General features: G+C 50.3%; 1 protein-coding gene across 1 annotated transcript in view; it reads right to left on the bottom strand.

Moving 5' to 3' along the window:
* The window catches only part of LOC123392466 (stimulated by retinoic acid gene 6 protein-like), a 48,749-nt gene extending 33,982 nt beyond the window's left edge, over positions 1-14,767 (bottom strand). The window contains exons 1-3 of the mRNA XM_045081604.1: positions 14,463-14,767; positions 2,909-2,984; positions 1,086-1,186 (exon numbers count right to left, since the gene is read on the bottom strand). Of these exons, the coding sequence (XP_044937539.1) occupies positions 1,086-1,186; positions 2,909-2,984; positions 14,463-14,482 (197 nt within the window). The 5' untranslated portion in view covers positions 14,483-14,767. The remainder of the gene's footprint in view (positions 1-1,085; positions 1,187-2,908; positions 2,985-14,462) is intronic.
* Between the last annotated feature and the right edge of the window lie 7,985 nt (positions 14,768-22,752).

Raw genomic sequence — 22,752 nt, 5'->3', positions numbered from 1 at the left:
GTAGGCCTGACAGAATTCCTCAGAAAAGCGGGGGTTTTAATGGGAAAGTGGCCAGGGAGCAAGCAGGCTGTGCCTTTACCAACTGAAGTTGAAGCAGTTCAACATGACCCATATGGAGCTCCTGCTTCTTAAAACGTCCCGCACCAGCCCCGCCTGTCAGATGCCCAGGGCCGAGTCTGGCTCGGCACCCCAAACAGTGGGGCTCAGGCCTGGCCTCTTGGGAGCAACTGACCCTTTCAGTGGGTGCTTCCCAGAATGAGTCTGCTCCTCAGAGCTGGCACAGGGCCTTCCTATGTCACCCTGAAGCCGTAGGTCCCTGCTAGCCTTGGTCTCGATGCCCTGCTTCCTCTCCCTTTGCCAGAGCCCAAGGGGAAGACCGTAGTGTGTCTGCACACTCGAGTCTGCTTGGGCTCCAACATCTGGAGAATCAGAGCAAATATCAAGCAGACCTCAGTGAAAGCTCTCGTCACTTGTTAGCTCCGTGGACTTGGGCTGTCATCCATGACCTGAGGATAAGAACCTCCAGCATACTAGGTCAGCAAGAGAGTTCGTCCAAGTAATGCAAGCAAAGCAAAGGGTTCAGTGCCTGGGTCACGGTCACTGTGCAGTAACTGTTATCTGCGTTAGCATCACTATTATTATGAATTATTAAAGGGGGATGTGGCAGGGAAATGAATGGTTAGAGCGTAAAGATAAACGTGATCAGGGGTGCAGAGCCAGCAAGGGCTCGAAAGCAGCCTCGTCCGGGTGGGATCTCCTGGTGTGTGACCGACCCACGGTGCCATCCCAGCACGAATGCTTGCCGCTGCCAGTGACCAACCCAGAGCTCGCTTCCTCCTGCTTCCCAAGGCCGCCATGGTGCTGGGTGTGCAAAGGCCTTTCCCACCAGGAGCAGAGCCTCCTTGAGACATCGTAATCCCATCTGGGCAGCCCTGGGTGCTGAGACCACACTGGCCTGGAGGCCAATTCTGAACTCCCAGAGCTGGGCAGGGATAGGATAGGGAGGGGAAAGAGGGGTGGAGAGGAGGCAGGGGGAGCTATGCTGGCCTTGCAACAGGGTGCCCCAAGCGGTGGCGACCACTCACATGATGATTTCAAAGCGGTTCCCCAGGAGGTGAGAAGGGTCCTCTCTCTGCTTACGGTGCTCTCGTCTTTGGAGAAAGGACAAGATCAAAATGATGAAAAGCTACGGGAAGAGAAGAGGAGCGTCAGTGGGAACATTCATCCTCAGCGTGGCCGCGGGGCCTTCCCTGAAAGAAAACGTGTGGGCGAGCAGAGGGCACGGAGTGTCTGTGACTCCTCAGACCCCCGAGGCAGGGAGCTGGCTACATGCACTCTTGAGCTTCCAGAAAGCTCAGTTTTGTACTGAGCTTACCTTTGGGTTGCCCTGAACAGGTTCAAATCCCGTCTCCCCCCACAGACTGACTGGAAGAGAGACCTAACTTCGCTGATTTCCATTTCCTCATCTGTAAAAAGGGGATAAACCCTGTCAGGTTACAAATCCTTCTTTGTTCTTTGTTTGTTTGTTTTTAACCTGCTGTGGATTCAATCATATTCGTAATTCTTGATACCCCTTGTCTCTCCCCCTTTACAAGAAACCTCTTGAGAACTGTCTACACTCGCTGCCTTCACTTCCTCGCCTCTCGCTGGCTCTTTAACCCCCTAACCTGGCTTCACCCCCATCCACGGAAACACCTCTGGCCAAAGTCAAAAATTACCACCAATCCAATGGAATCTTGATGCCCAAATCTGGCTTGATCTCTCTGCCGTGTTCCATGGTGTTGACCACCTCCTACTCTTAGAAACACCCTCTTCCCTAGGCTTCCATCAGCTGCGCTTTTCTGGGTGTTCTCCATTACCTCTCAGCCTCCTCTGCTGGATTATTAAAGTGCTCCTCATAATGCCTCATAGTTCAGTCCAAGGACCCCTTATTACCGGATCTTCTCACCCACATCCGTGCCTTCAATGACCATCAATGCACAGAAGACTCACGTGCTTGACTCTTCAGCCCGGACCTTGTCCACGAGCTCCGTAACTGTTCATCAAACTACAGAGTTGGCATTTCTTTTTGATGTATTGAAAGCGTCTTAAATTCAGTATGTCTTAAAATAGAATTCATGATTTGCTTCCCTGCCCCGTTCTTTCAACCACCGTAAACCCTGATCTCTTCTGGTTCTCCTTAACTAGTGAATGGCAGATACTGCCATTCTTCTAGCTGTGCAAGTGATGAAACCCACACCCCTTCAACTCTTCCTCTCCCTAACTTCTCTATTCTATGCATTCCCCAGTCCTACTGTATTTCCTCCCAAAAGTCTTAAAGCTGACCACCACCATCCAGGATGAGCTAAAATCTGTAACCATCTCCTCTCTGGCCTACCTCTATGTGATTCCCGCAATGTGATCATTTCAAAACAGAAATCTGATCACACCAGCCTCATGCTGGAAACACTCCAGTTACTCCCCACTGCACTTGACACCACTCCCTCGCACAGAGCCCCGCAGGGCTCCACGGGACCTCCCAGATACCTCCACCTCAGCTCCCCACTCCAGTCACACAAGCCCTCTCAGCTCCTCACACTCCCCGTTCCCCTCTTCCACAGGGCCTTTGCACGTGCTCTCCTGCCTGCCTAAGAGGCTCTATACCACATCTCCCAGCAGACCTCACCTACCATCGCTTCCTTAGAAGAGTTTTTTTTTGACTCCCCTAAAAACCAGTGTCTTTGACTCTTTGGCCTTAAAAAGGCTTCTTCTGCCTGTTTGTTTTTTTTGTTTTTTTTGGTGCATAATGCAAGAGAGCTAGTTGAGGAAATTCACCCGAAGTCTCTCTGCTGACCTATTTAGGCTCCTCTGGGAGTCTGTGTATGGGAGTGACCCAGTCTGCTCCAGGCTCTCCCCTGCTTCTACTTACTGATGGGATGAGGGAATAATGGAGGAAGAGCTCCAAGTCCACCGAGCCGACACAGGTGCCGTTTAGCTGCCTGGTTCTGAAAAACAGCCCAAACCACATTCACACCATCAGTCATGGCTGCAGTCACTGACCCGTCAGCCTTGAGCATCACTGGCAGAAGCTCGACTTGTACCCCACTAGGACCATCTGATCTTTTTTAACTTTGCTTCCTCAGGGCCAGCACTGCCCACTGTGATGTGTCTTCCCTATGTGAATTTATCCTCATCCATGTTTCTTTCTCCAGCCAGATTATCTACCCAACTGTCCTGCTAACTGGATCTAACTCCTTTTCTCTTTCGTTCCTTTTTTTGTTGTTGTTAATTAATTTATCTCTTAAGTAGTCTCTATATCCAACATGGGCTCAAACTCATGACCCCAGGGTCAAGGGTCATAGGTTCCATGGACTGAGCCAGCAGTGCTCCTAGCTCCTTCCTTCCTTGATGACACCGCCGGGAACAGATTCAGGCTCTGTGAGGCCCAAGGCTTATCTAATTTGGACATCCTTTTCAAATAAAACTAAGAAATCCTCTTACTTTTTTGTATTTTCAGGAAAACATGCCGCCACATAAACACTTAACAGGATTCCCCCCCACCACTCCCGCCGAGTCTTGGCAGGACCTCCCTGTGTGGAGGCTGGAGTTTCATTAACTGGGCAGGAACGCCGCGGGCATCTGGACCAGTGGCTGCGGACCGTGTCCTCCCCAGGCTGCAGGAGCAGGATGCTGGGGCCTCAGGGCTAAAAGATGATAAGGCAGTTCCACGACTTCTCTTGACAGGGACTCTCTCCTTTCCGGACTCCCCATTCTTTGTTCTTGCCTCTCGGATTCCACTCCACCCCCTCCCCCAAGGCACGCTCACGGGCGCCCACAGGTCTGCGCTACCCATGGTGGCATCCGTCTGGCCCTCTCCAGGCTTCCTTCCCTGGCCGGCTCCTGCTTTTCCCTCCAAGGTCTCAGGGAAGAGCACTCCTCAGGGAAACCCGTGAGCGGAGCACCTTTCCCTGTAGCTCTTTAAAACCCCAATGTTCCCCCAGGTACGTGTAACCACGCGTCTGAAAGATCCTAGAAGTGGTGGAGAAGGTGCGGGAACCCAGGTGTACAGAAACATGATAGAACCCTAAAGGTCACACTTCTGCTTTCAGGAGGATACACGGAGCACATACACCAGCCTCCCCATCCCATACAAAACCCTCAAAATGACAAAGATGTCATTAAAAAACAAAAAAATCAGCTCAGGTCATGATCTCAGGGTCCTGGGATCAAATCCCGCATCGGGCTCTCTGCTCAGCGGGGAGCCTGGTTCCCCCTCTTTCTCTGCCTGCCTCTCTCCCTACTGTGATCTCTCTCTCTCTCTCTCTGTGTCAAATAAATAAATAAATAGAAATAAATAAAAAAACAAGACAGAGAAAGTAAACAAAACTACAAGAAGACCCTGAATGATACAGGGATCATTAGGATTACAGCAAAGAGGGGAGCCTGGGTGGTTTAGTCAGTTAAGTATCTGCCTTTGGCTCAGGTCATGACCCAGGGGTCCGGGGATGGAGCCCCATGAGCCCCACATCTGGACTCCCTGCCCTCTCCCTCTGCCTCTGCCACTCCCCCAGCTTGTGCTGTCGCTCGCTCGCTTGCTCTCTCTGTCAAATAACAGCAAAGAGAAAAGGCATGAGTCAACAATGCCACACACACAGGGCTCTACACCCACAGTGCAAGAGGGGAAGCAGGACGCGGTTGCCAACAGCCCACTGAGTGATGAACTGGGGTCTCGCAGAGTCCCAGCTGTCCTCCCACCTCCGCTGACCAGCCACGGGCAGTGGGGGTTGTCCCCAGGAGTGGTGCATATGGGTCACAGAGAGAGAGAGAGACGGGTCATGCTCTGGATCACAGGTGGTCTGCGAGGGACCAAGAGCTTCACCTTCCAGATGGCCAGCCCCAGAGGCACCCCGCCTAGCGGTGTCTCACCCTCCAACCCGCCGCCCTGACGGCAGCCTTAGGACAAGCCACCTTCCAGAAAGTGGGCACCCCAGTGGCCACTCAGTCACAAAGATGAGCACACAGTCGAGGGCCATCAAACATCTGAGGGAAAAAAAAAAAAACACAAAAGGAGCTAAAAATTGAAGAAGGGGCAAGACAGAACCTCTCTGAAGTTATTACTATAGGAAATTTTTTATAAGAAGCATAAATCCCAGGAAGTAGAAGGGCTCAAGGAGCAACAACAGGCAAAAAATCAGCAAAATTTACTGTTAACCCCGAGCACAGGATTTTAAGAAAATATACATTTAAATAAATACATAAACATATAAATATATATGACATAAATGAAGATAAATTTCTCTAGCTGTATCTAGAGAGATATATCTTTATATATAGATAACATTCTTAGAAACACCAGGACACAAAAGACCCTCTGGAAAGAAAAGTGGAAGAAATTCTCAAGAAATAAGAAAGAGGATTCTAGGAAGAAGGAGAAGGGTTTAAAAGCAACAACTAACAGAAAATGAGTAAAATACATGGTTAAATATCAGGGTGCCTGGTTGGCTCAGTCGGTTAAGCGTCCAACTCTTGATTCTGGCTCAGGTGCATGATCTTGGGGATGCGGGATCGAGCCCCATGTCCAGCTCTGTGCTTGGCATAGTCAGCTAAAGATCATCTCCCTCTCCCTCTCCTTCTGCTGTGCTGCTCCCCACCAACTCATGCTTTCTTTAAATAAATAAATATCTCGGCGAGTAGTTATTGTGACACATAATGTGTGAAATGCCAAATTGGAGATAAAATACCAGGTGATATCCTGCAGTGGGGAGGGGTGGGGTGGGAACAGGTGTGGACCCCGAGGGGAGAAAGGCACCTTCCCGTTCTCCTGCTTGGCAGGATGATGAAGAAAACGGTTTTCTCTTTCTGGGCAGTATAAGAAAAAAGGAGTTCTAAGGAAGTATGTTACAAATCCCATAGGTAACTGCTAGAAAAATACGATTATAGTGTAAACCCGTATATTAAAAAGTATCTATGGAAGAAAGAAAATTCAATCGTTCCAACCAACTATAGGAAGAGAAAAAAACAAAATCAAGATTAGAAGAGAAACTCCACGAGAACAAAAATGTCCAGAGAACAGTAAGCCACCAACAAGGAAGATAGAAATATGCAGAGTTCTTAAGATTCCAGCTAGTAAAAAAAAAAGTAGAAATTAAGATAAAATGCTATCTTATCTATTAAATTGGGAATTATTGAAGATATTCCCCAATATTACTAAAGGTTAAAGCAAGTTAGTGTCCATTTACTGGTAGTAAGAGGGTTTTTTTTTTCAAGATTTTATTTATTTATTTGACAGAGATCACAAGTTGGCAGAGAGTCAAGCAGAGAGAGAGGAGGAAGTAGGCACCCTGCTGAGCAGAGAGCCTGATGCGGGACTCAATCCCAGAACCCTGGGATCATGACCTGAGCCGAAGACAGAGGCTTTAACCCACTGAGCCACCCAGGTGCCCCTGGTAGTAAGAGGTTTAACTGGTATAACCATTCGATGGACTAGTTTTGCAATATATACACCAAGAACTTTCCAGATACAGCAATCCCACTTCCAGGAATTCTACTTCTGAAAAATATAAGCTAAGGAAATACTCAGAAAGGTGCCTACAGATATGCTCAGACTCTCTCTCTTTCTCTATCCTCACTGTGTCACTCTCTCATGCATGCATGTATATAACATTTGAAATGTAATATATGCTCATTGTAAAACACTCAAAGTATGTACAAATGTATAAATGTATAAAGTAGTAAATAAAAGTCCTTTCTTCTTCAATAACTATGTGTGTTTACAACATCTATAGTGTTAAGAAAAATGTTAAGCAAAAATTGGGCCTAACTAAACTCGATTTTTTCATTTAATCAAGGAAAGAAAAAGCATTTACTTAGGAAAGGAAATATCTCATGTCAGTACATACAGAACCATCACACTTTTCCAGATGGGTGACCTCCCACACAGATGCACCAGCAGGCCTGTCTCATGCTCGAGGGGCTGAGCCGAGAGCTGGTCTGGCAGCAGCTGGAAACAGGTGAGCTCATAACGGGTCCACAGCCCCAGAGTCTGGCCCCCTGGGCTACACTTCCTCTCTGGCAGCCACTGCCGTGAACATACAAAGCCTACCACAGGCAACCCAAGCTCGAAAGCCACGGAGACCCCTTCCTGGCAGATCCCGGTGGGGCAGGTGTGCTGAAGGGTGAACATCTACAGGGCAGCAGCAAGCAACAGCCCTAAATGTAGAAGAACCGCCCTCCCTGGGTGATGCCTTCTTCTGGCATCTGGAACTGTTCTTCCAGAATTGAAAAACTCTTATCCTATTCATCTTAGAAATAGTTTCCGTCAATTGATGAACAAGTGATGTTCTGACCGAGCCCTTGTCTTCATTGTTGCACATTTGTCTTACTCATTAATGCAAATAAAACGATCGAATAACAATCACATCGAAACTATGCTCATTTATCAATTGCAGGTTGGCTACAATAAGAGTTCAGCAAAAATCAATGAAAGCATTCCATGAGAATTAACTGGCTGTATGGACTCTATAATAAAGAGCGTTGTGTATTTCATTATGTACAAGTTGTGTGATACATGCTAGGTAGGTACAATCTATGTCAAGCACATATATTTTTTCCAGGGAGTCAGCTGTTGCACACCTCTGGCCCACCCCTGGGCAGAGGTGGTCCCTGGCTCTAGGCATGGGCAAGAATAATGAGGAAGTCCAACGCTGGAAACGGATGTCGATATAAATTATGCTTTGGGACAAAAAGAAGTTTAGAGGAAAGAGCACAAGAGGGGGCCAGCGCCCCAACCTAACCTCTTCTCCCAAGCTCTGCCAAAGGAGGGGATTGGAGCAGTTCAGTGTTTTTAGGTTTTTGGACTACAAGTCATAGTTGTGGTCAAGTACACACTGTCGCCATGAGCCAGTTCACATGTGTGTGTATGGGTGTAACCACGTGCAAAACTAATTTTCACAACACAATACCCTTCCTATGCACTGTGTCCTCTTGGATTTTTTTTTTTTTAAGATTTTTTGTTTGTTTGTTTGACAGATAGAGATCACAGGTAGGCGGGGAGAGGGAGAGAGAGAGAGAGGAGGAAGCAAGTTCCCTGCTAAGCAGAGAGCCCGATGTGGGGCTCGATCCCAGGACCCTGGGACCATGACCTGAGCCGAAGGCAGAGGCTTTAACCCACTGAGCCACCCAGGCGTCCCTCCTCTCGGATTTTTAATCTGATTCAATTCTCTTCATTTTGTTCTGGCCTGTTCCATTTTGTAAGAGGCTGGTCATAACCACTAAATTAACTTTACAGTTCACTAATGGATCTCAGTCAGCTGCTTGGAAAAAAACCCTGATTTAGGAGGTGATCGGGAGAGCAGGGGCCCCCCACCCCTGAAGGCGTCTGACTCACGGTACCTTTGGCAAGCATCTGTCCTTGCACCAAGGGGCTCCCAAACACCAGGCCTTGCTCCGATGTGTCACAGCAGGTGAGATCATCTGGAAACTATTTAGCCCAGGCCCTTATCAGCCTGCCCTTCTGGACGCTGCACCAGCCTCCTCGCCCTGGCTCATCTCCCTGGTGCCAGAGTCCATCCCTCGGCGCTCCCCTGGGAAGGACTCCCCCCAGCTCCTCAGCCACATGGCTCCCTGGCCCTCATCACCTCCTGTCCCAGGTGCTTTCTTCAGGCCCGAGCTCTGACTCTTTGTCTGGGCTTTTCCAAAGCAAGAAACGTTTCACTCGGCTTTAAATTCCAACCATCTCCCAGCCCAGCCCAGCCCTGCCCCTAGCTTCTGACTTGGGACAAACCAAATTAGGTGCTGAATGAATGAATGAAAAAGGAAAGGGAAGAAGAGAGAGGGAGAATAAGAAACACGCAGCACTGGGTGTGGTGGCCTTGCCTGTGTCATCGCTGTGCCCTGTCCACCCCTGAAGGTAAATGTTCTCATCTACCCAGCCATGGAATCACAGACTCCTGCCTAGTCACCAGAAGGCTCTGGAATCCATCCCTCTTGGATGCCTGAATGCCTTCGAGGACCCTCCCCACCACACCCATACCTAGAAGTGAAGATGTTTCATTTGGGCACTTCTAGGCGTGGGCATCGTCTCCCCCACAAAGCCAACCCTTCCTTCTTACTGAGTCAGCGGGGTCTGGAGGGAACGGAAGCCAGACGGACCTGAGAGCCAGCCCAGCCCCACCACTCAGCAGCTGTGCGACCGTGGGTGCCGTGGGTGAGCCATGCCTTCTCTGGGCCTTCTGCTCCTCCTTCCAGGCTGCCCAATGACTAGACACAGTGAGAGTCAAGGGTCCACCTCACGCTCAATGAGAACTGATGTTCTTTTCCATCCTGCTCCCGCTTTTGCACAGCTCTGACCAAAAAAAGGGATTTTCCTGCTGCTGGGCAAAAAAGGTACTCTTGCTGGCTGTGTTTCCACCTCCTCAGGCCAGAGCCTGTCTGCTCCTCTGTCCTTGGAGTGTGTGCAATCTGCCCTTCTCAATCCACTGCATGGTACAGCCTGGCACCCCCGCTTCTTACTCAGGGACCCCCCTGCCCTTGGCCCCATGACTATGCAGTGGACTGAAGTACTTCACCTGGTTAACCAGTAGCCACAGTGGCCACCTACACTTGGCCCAACAACCCGCCTCCATGCTGTCCAGAAGAGCCCAACTGCCCTCCAGAGTCGCTGGGTCCTGAGACCCGCATGTAGAGAACTGGCCAGAACGACTGCTTCGAGGCCACCCGGCTCTGCTGCTAAGTGCCGTGTGGCTCCTCGGGTCTCAGTCTGGTCACTCAGATTGGTAAACTGAGAAGGCTGAACTGCTTGGGGCACAGCCCACTGCTGGGAAGTGTCTCTTCCTAGGTCTGCACCCCCACTGGATGGGGAGCTCCCCAGGGGCTGAGATGAGACCGTTCTCATCCATCTCTATGAGTCTGGCTCCTGGCCCAGCACGTGGCCCCAGTAGGTGCTCACTACTATTCCCTTAAGTGGGTGGAGGGCCGGCCAGCATCTCCCCTGGGGCCCACTGTGCATCAAGCTACACTTCAGGGGCTGTATATTTCTTAGCGAACTTCATGCCCGTGACAGTCCTGCGACAGAGGCACTATTATCACCCCATTTCACAGATGAGAAAACAGAGGCATCGAAAGGTCAGGAAGTTTGTCCAAGCCTCCCCAGCTAGTAAGGGGAGGAGACAGCAGGACTCGAGCCCTGGCAGTGTGGACTGTCACATAAGAACTTTCTGACACATTCTAGGTCTCTTCAATGTCATATTCTGTGCCTGTGGCCACGGCAGGCCGAACGTTCTTGGAGGAAGACCAGAGACGCACAGGGGCTGTGAAGGGTTGACCTTGTGTTCCAGGCCATCTGCGCGCAGCTTTAAGAGTTCCATGAGGGGAGGCAAACTCCCTTCACACTTGACACACATGACGAAATGACAGGCTGTCTGGAAGTGGGGAACATGCGGGGGTGCCCACAAAACCAGACTGGCCATGGGACTCGGTGATGGGAATAAGTGGGTTTGATATATTATTCCCTCCTCTTCTGCATAAATGGTATACTTCCAATTTTAAAACTTTAAATTGTTGAAAAACAAAATAAAATTAAGTCCATGACTATCATGAAACTCACACAGGTGGCCACCTTGCAGACGATCTCTTGTTTTTTTCCCAGCCCTGCTGCCCACTTCTGTTTCTCTCTTACTGCCTGTTGTCTCTGTCACTTTCTTTGACTCTCTGATAATCAGGGGAAAGCTGTATCATGAAAGATATTTACACACCCTGTTCTTATTCTAATTTCGCCCCAGGGCTTCTGTCTCCTCTGTGTCCAAAATCCCAATTCCTTTTTTTTTTTTTGCCTTGACTACTTCCATCCATTTTGACTTTGCTGTACAGTTAGAAATGGTCAGCTCTGGGTCGGTAACATCCTTTAGAGGGTGTGCGATGGAGTGTTTTCAAGCTCACGTGGGACCTCAGATCTGTCTGGAGGGAAGAGCCTGGGATTTGGACTCAAACAATCTTGAAACCTGGGGTCAATCATTTCTCTTCCTGCAGCCTTGGCTGCATGTCTGTGGAATGGGTGGGATGCCAGCACCCGCCTAGATCAGGGGTGCCTGGGTGGCTCAGTTGGTCAAGCGACTGCTTTCAGCTCAGGTCATCATCCTGGAGTCCCAGGATCGAATCCCCACATTGGGCTCCCTGCTCAGTGGGGGGTCTGCTGACCTTATGACCCTCCCCCACCCCATGCTCTCTCTCTCATTCTATCTCTCAAATGGAGGAATAAAATCTAAAAAAAAAATAAAAATAAAGGCGGGGGGAGAAAGAATGGGTCTGGATGGTGCATTGCTAACTGAGGCCCGTGTCGCCCTTCCCTACAGCTGCCTCCCCCAGATGCGGTTCCCTGAGCTGCAGGTGGATTCCAAGCAGCAGCCTGGCCCCCAGGGGGCCCTAGGGCACTCCCCTGGGCTGGCACCAGCATTATCGAGAGCCATAGGAGAACCTTGTACCAACGAGCTGGACATCCTGGGTGTGTGTCCAGGCTCCACCAGTGTCTCAGAGAAACAGAAGCGGCAGCTCGGCCAGGTGGGGAACGGAGCTCTCTGCCTGGGGCCCAGGAACCGCGGGATCTTTGTCAGCGCCGAGCTAAGGACGCCGCAGGACTGCACGGGGCTGCACAGCTCACCCAGCGCCCTCACTCCCGAGGTCTCACTGCGTCCCTAGCAAGGTTCAGAGAGAGGCTGTCATTTATCCACAGGGGACTCTGACACAGGCACGAACTTGAAGCTCTGAGGATCAGAGATGAGGTGTTAATAGGCCTTTTGTGTCTTTGTTCCATTTTCTCCCCCTCCCTGTGTCTAGGTCTTTATTCTCTTAATTCTCCTCTGCTCTCACCTCACCCATCGCTTTGAGCTTTCTGCACAGCTCGGAATGGTCAGCCTGGTGGGTATCTGAGGGGGTATTCTCACCCATTTCTGAAAAGTTCAGAGAGGGATACCACAAAAAAAACAAAACAAAACAAAATCAGTGAATAAAGAAGGCAGAAGCCCATTTTTCTACTGCTACCATTCCTAACTGTCCAATAAGGCAGTGTTCATTTTCACTTCTTCTCACTTAATAAAATAACAATAATAACAGGTGCTGTTTGTTGAAGGTTTACCATGTGCTAGACAACCGGGCTACCGTCTTTTAAGTTATCAGCTCCCTGAATCTCTCACAACCTGTGGAGCGTGGACTCTTATTCCCACTTCATGGGTGGAAAAACAGAGGCTTTAGAGAGGGGAAGTAAATGACCACAGGCCCTCAGCTAGCGGCAGAGCTGGCATGGGAACCCTTCTGCTATTTTCTAAACAGGAAACTGACTCACACATTAAAATTATAGTAAGGGGGTGCCTGGGTGGTTCCGTCGGTTAAGCGTCTGCCTTCAGCTCAGGTGGTAACCCCAAGGTCCTGGGATCGAGCCCCGCATTGGGCTCCCTGCTCAGTGGACAGCCTGCTTCCCCCTCTGCCTGCTGCTCCTCCTGCTTGTGCTCTCCCTCTCTCTGACAAATAAATAAATAAAATCTTTGAAATCACACTAAGACATTGATAATGGCTCCATGTTGGGGGTCCTCAGAGACGACAGTGACCCCTACTCTTCACCGGCCAGACAGATCTGAGCAACATGCTCAGGACTGAGCCCTGCCCTGTGAGAAGGGCCTGACAAGGCAGCCTGGGTCTAAGCAATGACCACAATAAAGAGGAGGTCCTGGAAGGGGCCCCTGAAGGCCATGGGGTCGGTCACGTCCTCTGGGTGCAGCACAGACTTATTCTGAGTCGAGACCATATGGCCAATTGCCTGCCTCCTGGTCCTCTCGTTTTGGATGTGCCACGGGACTCCAGTCCAGCGCGTCCCCACTGGACACCCCTACCAACCTGCTCCTCTTCAGGGTTCCTCATGTCAGGAATGGTACCGCCGTCCCCTCATCCGGCCAAGCCAGACACCCAGAGGCACATTCTCCAATTCACCCCCCAGATCCAGCCCAGTCAGGGGCACTCTCCGATCCCTGCTGAATCCAGACATGTCTCTGTCCCCCCCAGCCCCTGCCACAGTCTAGGCTACCCTCACTGTCACCCGGATTGAGGGTGAATTTCTCGCCCTGTCTCACCCCTCTTGGTTTGACCCTTCATCCGTCCTCTACCCTGTGACCAGAGGGACCTCCCTGAAGTCCGCATCCAACCCCACTCCCCTGCTCAGCCCACGGAGCCCAGCTGGAGAGAAGAGGAAGTGATGAGCGCCCTCCGGCTTCCTGGTTCCTGTCCCCCGGCACTCAGCTGACTCCCCTCTCTGTCCACCTGTCCTCCAGGACCCCCTCTGCTCGGTTTCCTGTCCCATGTCCTTCTCCACCCCTGCCCTCTCCGTTCCCGATGCCTGGAGCTTCAGGGACAGCTACCTCCCGCTTTTCCAAAGTTCATGTTACGCCACTTCCCTTCTACAGAAGCCCTGTGTTAGTCCCTATCTGCATTAACCAAAAGAAATCCACAGGTGATTTTCCCCTTTATGAAAAAAAAGCCAAAGTGAAAACAGTGTCCTGGGTTTGTTTCACAACAAGCCAGTAGAGAAGCAGCAGGGACCCTGGGAGGGAGGGGGCTGTCGCCATGCTCCTTCCCCTGGAGACACATTTCCATCTAGCCGCCAGAGCTTCGAACGGGGTGAGCACTGGTGCTTTATCTCCATTTAGTTTGTGCATCTGTTAGCAAAATGTGTCTGAGGGTAACAGAAAAGCCTAAGAGAGGTTATTTTTGGGGTCTGGGAACACTCAAAAGTTTCTCCGTATAATGGCTTTCCAGCATTCTGGCTTCTGAAAAGTTTCGTGGCAGACAGCGGGGAAACCTGTTATCTGCTTTCCCAAGTTGACCCCCGGCATGTCTGTCTGTCCACAGCTCCTCTTCTGCCTCTCACCTTCCACGACAGCCCCCTGACAACCTAACCAAACACACTAGGACACGAGAAAGTACCAGTTCTACTTTCTGTCATGCTTTGGGCTCATCTTTTCAGTTCTTAGATCATTTGAGATTAAATATTTAAGTTCCAATGTTTGAGCAAGAATTTTAATTGCTGGCATCTGGACCGGATTGTCAGATCTCAAAGTCCTTTCACAGTCTCTCCTCCTGTAATCTTCCCTAAGCTGGGGGTTGAGGGGGGGTCAGAGTTATTACACCTGATTTATAAGGGAGGAAACTGAGGCACTCAGATTTTCTAGAAACTACAGAGCCAGGGCTCCGACTCGGCTCCTCCAACACCGTACCTGGGCTCTTCCCATTCCTCTCTGGCTCCAAACTGAAGACAAACAGAAATCTGTTCACGGACCCAGGAACCCATCTGTGGTTCCTGTCCGCGTGCCAGCCCTACCTGCAAGTCGGCTAACCCGACGCCCTTCCACCAGTTTCCATGCGTCGCCGGCATCAAAGAAGACAGTTGCCAACGATGTTTGTTTGTTTAGCAGCTTGTCTTCAGTCTGACTCTCATAACTCACCTCGAGTTTGGGGAAAGCATCTCAGCGGGAGGAGCGGTGCGTGCGGCCCCCGTGAGCAGTCTGCCTCTCTGGACTGTGCTGCGGGCTTCTCAGTTATGGACGGCTTCTGAGAGTCTGGTGTCCTGCCCAGTTCTCTTCACAGCACCCAAAAACCACAGAGAAAAGGCAAACATCCAGTCAAATATTTACCAGGGAAACGAAAGCAGGCAGGTGGCCTTCTTCCTTGTTTCAGAAGACAACTATTTTTCCGCTCTTCCTCCCCTTCTCCTGCTTTCTCATTTGAAAAGCAGGAGCTGCTTCCTCTTTCCTCTCTCCTGGACAGCTGTTATCTCTGTTAGCCTGCTGGGGTAGGCAGGGGGGCCCCCCCTGAGCTATCAGAACTTTGCCCAGTAGCTAAGGCCTCTTTGGCTAGCTGTAAATATTATTATAGGCAATAAAGTAGGATGCTGTCTCAAGGCAATAAACTAGGAAACTAAGACCACTGGCTTCAAGATTCTTTTTGGAAGAGGACACCCGTGCCGGGACAAGAGGATGGAGAAAAGTTCAAAACCGAACCCCACCCATGCAGCAGAACCAGCTAGCCGTGCACTGGGATTCCTGATCCCTTTCCATAAAGTGAGGTCGGAAGGACAGGCCTATCCAGAGCCACAGTCCCCAGGCTCTGGCCTCCAGGAACAGACGCGGGGCCATGGCTCAGCAATGAACGACAGAGGTGTCAGGGGTTAATTCTGGGCTGAGAGAGTTAAAGATGTCTTCTCCTTCCCCATCCGCTGGCTTAGGACTCCAAGACCCTAAAGAAAGGGGATGGAAGGAGCCTGGGTCCCTGGATCACTCCGTAAGGGAACCTGTTCTCTGCACCAACTGTGCTTTCACACACTGGTCCGTGAGCAAGAAATAAAATTCTACCATCATAAGCCAGTGAAGCACAGGCCTCTTTGTCACAGCAAACGTAGCCCTAGGGGACACTGCACGGAACATGAAGGCCCAGGTCCTTATGTTAAGGGTAGGAAAACTAATGTTTAAGGAAGGGACATGTACTCACAGGACCGGCCAAGCCTCAGAAATCCAAGGCTCACAGAGCGGTGTCAGGGCCCCAGCCGCCATGCTGGTGCGACAGGACTGCCCCAGGGCACCACTGATGGGACCAAATGCCCGGCCCATGACTGCCGGTCCTCAATGATGTCCACCCAGTATCTGGGATGGACACTGTGTGTGGGGAGGTGGATGGGTGTGTCTCGGGAGTCTGGCCTCAAGACACAGAGCAACAGCTGGGCGCCCATCAGAGGGACTGAGAACAGGTAACAGAGAGACAGACAGACAGACGCAGGGGCCTAAGGAGTGGTGGGGTCCTGATCAGGTCCAAGCGCGCCTCTCTCGAAGCTGAGAACGAGTGACGATTTCCCAGTTGCCACCATGGCCATGGATTCCAAATGGTCTTCTAAGCTGAATGGGAACGAGACCCCTGGATCCCCGTCTGTCAGGTCCCCGCTCCTCCCGCAGGCCAGGGCGGCCCCTAGCTCCCCTTCCTTGCTCTCACTCCGTTCCTTCTGCTACCAGGCCCTCCTCACGCACCCCTTCACCTGTGTGGGGGGGCGCTCACCTCACAACGGTGCAGCCCCCACAAGGAAGGGGCCGGGACCCCTGCATCAACCGTGGAGGCAGACAGAGAGCCATTGCCTGAGGCTTTGCAGAGACAAGAAATAAAGGCCTCTTGCGTCCGGGTCACACACACTGCAGGGCCCGCTTGCTACAGCCACTGGTCCTTACCCTCATGGCCCCACCACTGCATGGACCACCCCCAGCTCCCGAGTGCCACCCCCCGCAGCACAGCTCACCCTCTCCTGGCCCCGCGTTCCAGGCTTTCCAGGCAGTTGCTTCAACCTTCTCTCCTGGCCTGCTCCCTGCTGGTTTCCCACACACATGACATTCTTCCTGAGCTGTAATCCTCTCCTGCTCCTCTGGGTCTTCAGGGAGCGAGGAACAGAGATGCACGCCAGGTGCCCAGGGCTAATGGGGTTTCCCAGCACACCCCCGCAGGGGCTGGGGCGCAACCTGGGAAGAAGCCGGAAACTCAAGCCCCTCTTGGGAATGATTCTCCACCCCCAAGGGCTCTCTTGTTCTCTGGTCTCTCTCCCTTCGGGTATGTCTTGCTTCAGGCTCTCTATGGCGCCATCCCTTTGCTTTTTTATAGTTTCTGCTCTCTCGTGGCTTCAACTCACCGCTGTCCTGACAAGTTTCCTTTCAACTTCTACCTCCAGGGTTCACCCCCTCTGTTGTAAGGTTCCCTCAGATCGAATTGCTAACAGATAGGTTCTGTTCTGGTTTATCTCTACCCCCGCGTTGGTCATAGGTCTTCATTCTTCTGTCTTGGGCTCATACAGCCCTTGTCTTACTTTGCGAGGGCTGCCGTAACAACCACCACCCACGGCAGGGACTTAATAACAGAAATTTATTCTTTCACAGTTCTGGAAGCTGGAAGTCCAAGATCAAGGGGTCCACAGGGTTGTTTTCTACGGAGACCTCTCCTTTTGGCTTGCAGAGCTCTGCCTCCTCACTGCCATCCAACCCCCCACCATGGCCTGTCCACTGGGCATGAGCATCCCTGATGTCTCTGTGTGTGTGTGTGTGTGTGTGTGTGTGTCCTAATCTCCCCTCCTTAGGAGGACACAAATCAGATGGGATTGGATCCCATCCTGATGGCCTTATTCTAACTTAACTATTTCTTTAGAAGGTCCATCTCCAAATACAGTCACAGTCTAAAATACCGGGGATTATGTCTTCAACCTATGAGTTTGTGTGGGGACAAAATTCAGTCCCTAACACCCCTGGGCTAATCAGCTCCAGGGGAGCAGGAGAGGGTCCCGCAGGCAGCGAACAGACACCCCACCTGACAGATTCAGGCCATTCATGTTTGATCCCTTTACTCCTACAATGAACACCCTGTCTCTGTCCTGCTTGTCACCAGCATCTTGTTCAGCAAGTCCTACCTCAGGCATAATGTCTCCAGGCCACTACGGTGTAATCTTGTTTCTCCTGGTGTGGCCAGCACCTCTCTTATGGCACATACGAGCCTTTACTACATGACCCCTATGTATAGAGAAGCAGTCTGGGGCAGTGGTTCAGAGTGTGGACTAGCTGTCTAATTTTGACCAGGTCACTGCTACCCTCTCAGATCTTCGGTTTAATCTGAGATAATATCTACGTGCTGCACACTCGTAGGTTGAAATGAGCTAACACACGTGAGAGGGTGCCCAACATACAGGAAGCACTCGATGAAAGTTAGCCCTTCCCAGGCCCCCACTCCCTGCCGGGTACCAACTGAGCAGAGAGTCACATCCGAGTTCCTCGTGTCCAAGTCCCAGCTCCCCTCATAGATCACGGCGACTTGGAAGTCACAACTAGGTTTAGTTCAACACCATGTCTGGAATAGAGGGGAGGCTTTGTAGATGCTTATTCTCAAAACTGAAAATAATGAAAGGAAAATGAAAAAGAGACATAGGAGGGTCAGGTCCAATGTAACTGTTACTGGCTGTCTGGAAACAAAGAAACACTGTTTCCTCTAAAAAACGGGCCCTCTCCTTCCCTGGAAGAAGCAGTTCTTGGTGCATCCCTGTCACACTGTTCCGAGAAAACACCTTCGAAGCTCTTCTCCCTCCAGACACGCAGAGATGCTCTCTCTTCCGGGAGCTCCCAGCTGCCAGGTGCTTCCTGGCTCCATTGCTCAGGCTTCGGACTGATGTTAAGTTCTTGGATTATAATCGTGGTTTCCCGGGGCGCCTGGGTGGCTCAGTGGTTTAGGCCGCTGCCTTCGGCTCAGGTCATGATCTCAGGGTGCTGGGATCGAGTCCCGCATCGGGCTCTCTGCTCAGCAGGGAGCCTGCTTCCCTCTGTCTCTCTCTGTCTGCCTCTCCATCTACTTGTGATTTCTCTCTGTCAAATAAATAAATAAATAAATAAAATCTTAAAAAAAAATAAATAATCGTGGTTTCCCTCAATTCTACAATTCCTCTCTTCACACCATTAAGGTAAGGCCATTATTGAATTGCCACCGACTGCCCTGGGGACGCTGGGAAGGCAGCCACTTTAAAGTGGGAGAAAAGTTAAAGCGCTTGACCTAAAATGTTCAAGTTTGGCAAAATTTCATCCACAGTAATAAGGACCCATTTCTGAGGGGCTATGATGCTCCAGACGTGGCCCCTTGGAGCCTGGAGGCAGCCCTGTGTCATAGATCTCATCTTCTCTCTCTCAAGCCTTCTCACTTTAGTGTTGAATCTAAACAAAGAACTTGATGTGCATTTGTAGAACATTTCAACATCTGATTTCTCTCTACCATTCTAACTTCTGCAAACCTCTGAGTATTGCTTCTTCTATCCAACACACGTTAATTCCTTTTTGAAGTTTTGGGGCATTTGAATACTTGTTATGAGTTCATACAGGTTACCGATAAAAGCACTGAGCAGAGCCCTACAGCACCCCCCTAGAGACCTCCATCCGGGAGCCATGCAATGAGACGGTGAGGAAAGAGATGAGGAACTACCCTGGAACCCAGGCCAGGCAGGCTTACTGTCTTGCTGCCGGGTATTCAGCACGGTTCAGAGTCTGGTGACATCCAGGAAGCAATTCAGCAGGGCATCACAAAGGCTGTGAGTCTTTCCTGAGCGTTGGGAGCTAATCAAGACAGCCTCTATTTATTCCAAAGACATGCGGCTGGCTTAATTATTAAATTTAGAAACAAAAGAACCCAGGTATCCAGGTGATCTATTATAATCTCTCCATTAGGTAGCAATGACAGCTTTCTGGGGCAGGTATGCCCTTGACTAACAATGATTTTTCTCACTTTGAAAAAGAAGGAAACAAATCTATAGTCCAATCCAGCCCCTTCTCCATCACAGGCAAGATGGCTCCCCCTGCTGGCAGAATGAAGGCAAACTCTTGAACCTGGCATTCAGTGACCTTTGTGACCTGATTCATCTTCCCAATTTATCTTCCCAGACTAGACTCAACTCTGAAAAAGTCTGCAGGAGATCTGGACTCTCCCCTCAGGTGCCATCTACTTCCCCTGCCCTCACCTGTTCATTCTTCTCACAAATATTTACAAAGCACCTGTGTGCCAAGAAGGATGTCAGTCCCTGAGGACAGGAACTCTAGGGACACACCTTGGGCCCTCTTCCCACATTGGCCAAGATCCTGGCTTAGGCACAGTGTCCCTCCTGGGGAGGGTTCTGGTGCTTTGCAATTGCTCACAGATGGAAGACAGAGAACGAGATTATGGCTCCAGAAGGCGGACTGGGACAAATGGCTGGGCTGGGGTTGCGCAAGGACAGACCGGAGCAGCAGATCCGACCCTGCAAAGACCATTTCTGGAGCACCAGGAGGGGGACCCATGTTAACCAAGGCCCACCATGTACCGGAAAAGGAGTTCTATGCTGGGATACCCAGAGGCCTCGGTCCTCCCCTCAACTCTGCCCTGCAGGGCTCTGTAACTTTGAGCAAGCTTCTTCCCATTCTGTGCTGCAGTCCGCCCCTCTGTAAAGTGAGGATGTCAGAGGTGCTCTCTAAAGACCCTTTCTCCTTATCTGACCCTGCTGGGATGTCACCTGTGAAGCTTTCCCTGATCTCTCCATTGCTTTAGACAGACTCATACCGCTGAGGACACAGTGACCCATTTCTGTTCTCTTCACCTAACCAAGAGTGCTTTATGCCAGCACATTGGTTCACTCCAGTTACTAGGAATGACTGAACTAATGAATGCGGAGCAAGGTCATTTCGAGACCTGTAATCCCTACATTGTCCACAAGGTGGCAATGTACACAGCGGCGGCCACACTAACCTTGCGTTTGGTGGAAGCTTTGGGAAAGATGCAGAAGGCAAAAACAGAGAACCAGGGACTGCCCTCAAAGACTTATCCTCCTCTGGCTCTCCCTTTCCTCCCCACCTTTAAAGTGCCTTTAAGGTGGCAGTCTGTCAGCAACACAGACCCGAGCTGTGAGGTTCAGGCCTGGATTCCATGTTTCCAAGCCCTCACTGGCCCCTCAAGGCTCAGTTTAGAGAGCATTTTTTCTAGAGGGAAAAAAAAATTTTTTTCCCCAGAAGGTGGACTCCTTTCCCCCAGAACTTCTCTGTATGCAGTCACATTTATGGCATTGAAATGGCTTCCAGCCCGCCTTCCTCAGAAAGGCGGGCTGAGCACACAGCGACGGGCTTACTCATCTAATCCCCGGTGTCCCACCTAAGTCTGGTAAGCAATAGCAGATCCTTGGAGAGCCCGCTGGATGAGGAATGAATGAAAGAATTGGCAGATCACAGACATGATGGATCAAGAGGAACAGAAAACCATCCCTGGTTGAGAAAAACCAACAACAGTCAACCTTGGAACCACATGGAAGGGGTAGGGGCCCTGACCATCCACATCACTGAAAATCTGCATAGAGCTTTTGCCTCCCCGAAACGTAACTACTGATCGATTACTGTGGATCAGAAGCTTTACTGAGGGACGCCTGGGTGGCTCAGTTGGTTAGGCGGCTGCCTTCGGTTCAGGTCATGATCCCAGCGTCCTGGGATCGAGTCCTACATCGGGCTCCTTGCTCCGCAGGGAGCCTGCTTCTCCCTCTGCCACTCTGCCTGTGCGCGCTCTCTCTCTCTCTCTGACAAATAAATAAAATCTAAAAAAAAAAAAAAGAAAAGGAAGAAGCTTTACTGATAATGCAGACTGACACATATTTCCTATGTCTTATCTATTGAATAACAAATTCTTACAATAAAGTAAGCTAGAGAAAAGAAAATGTTATTAAGAAAAATCACGAGGAAAACACATTTATGGTACTATACTATAAAAGAAATCTGTGGGGCACCTGGGTGGCTCAGTCAGCTAAGTGTCTGCCTTTAGCTCAGGTCATGGTCCCAGAATCCTGGGATGGAGCCCAACACTGGGTTCCCTGCTCAGCAGGAAGCCTGCTTCTCCCTCTTCCTCTACTGCTCCCCCTGCTTGTGTTCTCTCTCAAATTAATAAAATTCTTTTAAAAAAAAGAAAGAGAGAAAGAAAGAAAAAAGAAAGAAAGAAATCTGCATATAAGTGGATCTGCACAGTTGAAATCTGCACTGTTCAAGGGTCAGCTGCACAGGTTTGTGTTGGCAACAGGTCAGGAAGAGACCAAATACTCAGCACATGACACACTGTTACTTTGAAAGGAGTAAAGCCAAGGGCCTGCTAAAAGGAGGCAAATGCTTTACTCAAGTGAGTACGCTGTGCGGCCTTCTAAGAAAATGAATCCTCCCCATGGCAAGGTGACTTCTCTTTCAATTATTTATGAGGAAACTGATGGCAGCTAATAACTCTCCTGGTAAAAAAGGAAAGTTCCAGAGGCTTTCATGTGGCCCTGCCTCTTATAAAAGCCCTTCCTCCATGTGTCACAGAACTGATGCTGGGATTCTGTCCATTGCCTAATGTGTCTAGTGACTCCACATTTTTTTTAAAGATTTTATTTATTTATTTGACAGAGAGAGATCACAGTAGACAGAGAGGCAGGCAGAGAGAGAGAGAGGGAAGCAGGCTCCCTGCTGAGCAGAGAGCCCGATGCGGGACTCGATCCCAGGACCCTGAGATCATGACCTGAGCCGAAGGCAGCAGCTTAACCACTGAGCCACCCAGGCACCCACTGCACATTTTTAAAATAAAGATGTATTTATTTATTTGAGAGAGAGTGCTTGTGCTCACAAGCTGTGGGAACAGCAGGGAGAGGGAGAAGCAGGTTCCCTACCAAACAGGGAGCCCAATGTGGGGCTCAATCCCAGGACCCTGGGATATGATCTGAGCAGAAAGCAGAGGCTTAACCCACTGAGCCACCCAAGCACCGCTACCTCTAAGCTTTTTCATCTCTTCCTTTGCAACACACTAGGGAAGTACTGGCATCTCAAATTAACTAAATGCAGATCATCATTAAGGCTCAGTTTCACTTAAACAGCTTAGTAAAGACAGAGTCACTTCGAGCTACACAGGCCAACACACTGAATCCAGAATTTCAGGTAAGTGCACCTCTATGGACTCAGTAAAAGTTACGTTCTGTTCTCTTTGGTCTTCCATCCTTAAAATCCATTCTGGCACATACTCCCCAAGTTGCTACAATGTAATTTAGCAAAATCTTGGCGTTCTTGTGGTACAGAAGCTATATTCTCTCACACTGGAGTTTGTACTTGCCCTTCTCAAGCATATGGAACTCTAATGCCAGTTGTGAGTCTAGTGATGACAAGAGGCATGTGGGGTAGGTCTTGAAGAGAAAAGTTATGACTTGTG

Source organism: Mustela putorius, unplaced genomic scaffold (assembly GCF_011764305.1).
Source record: "Mustela putorius furo isolate JIRA1106 unplaced genomic scaffold, ASM1176430v1.1 tig00000580_pilon_pilon_pilon, whole genome shotgun sequence".
In the NCBI taxonomy this organism is placed as follows: domain Eukaryota; kingdom Metazoa; phylum Chordata; class Mammalia; order Carnivora; family Mustelidae; genus Mustela; species Mustela putorius.
This window is presented reverse-complemented; position numbering and strand designations above follow the sequence as displayed.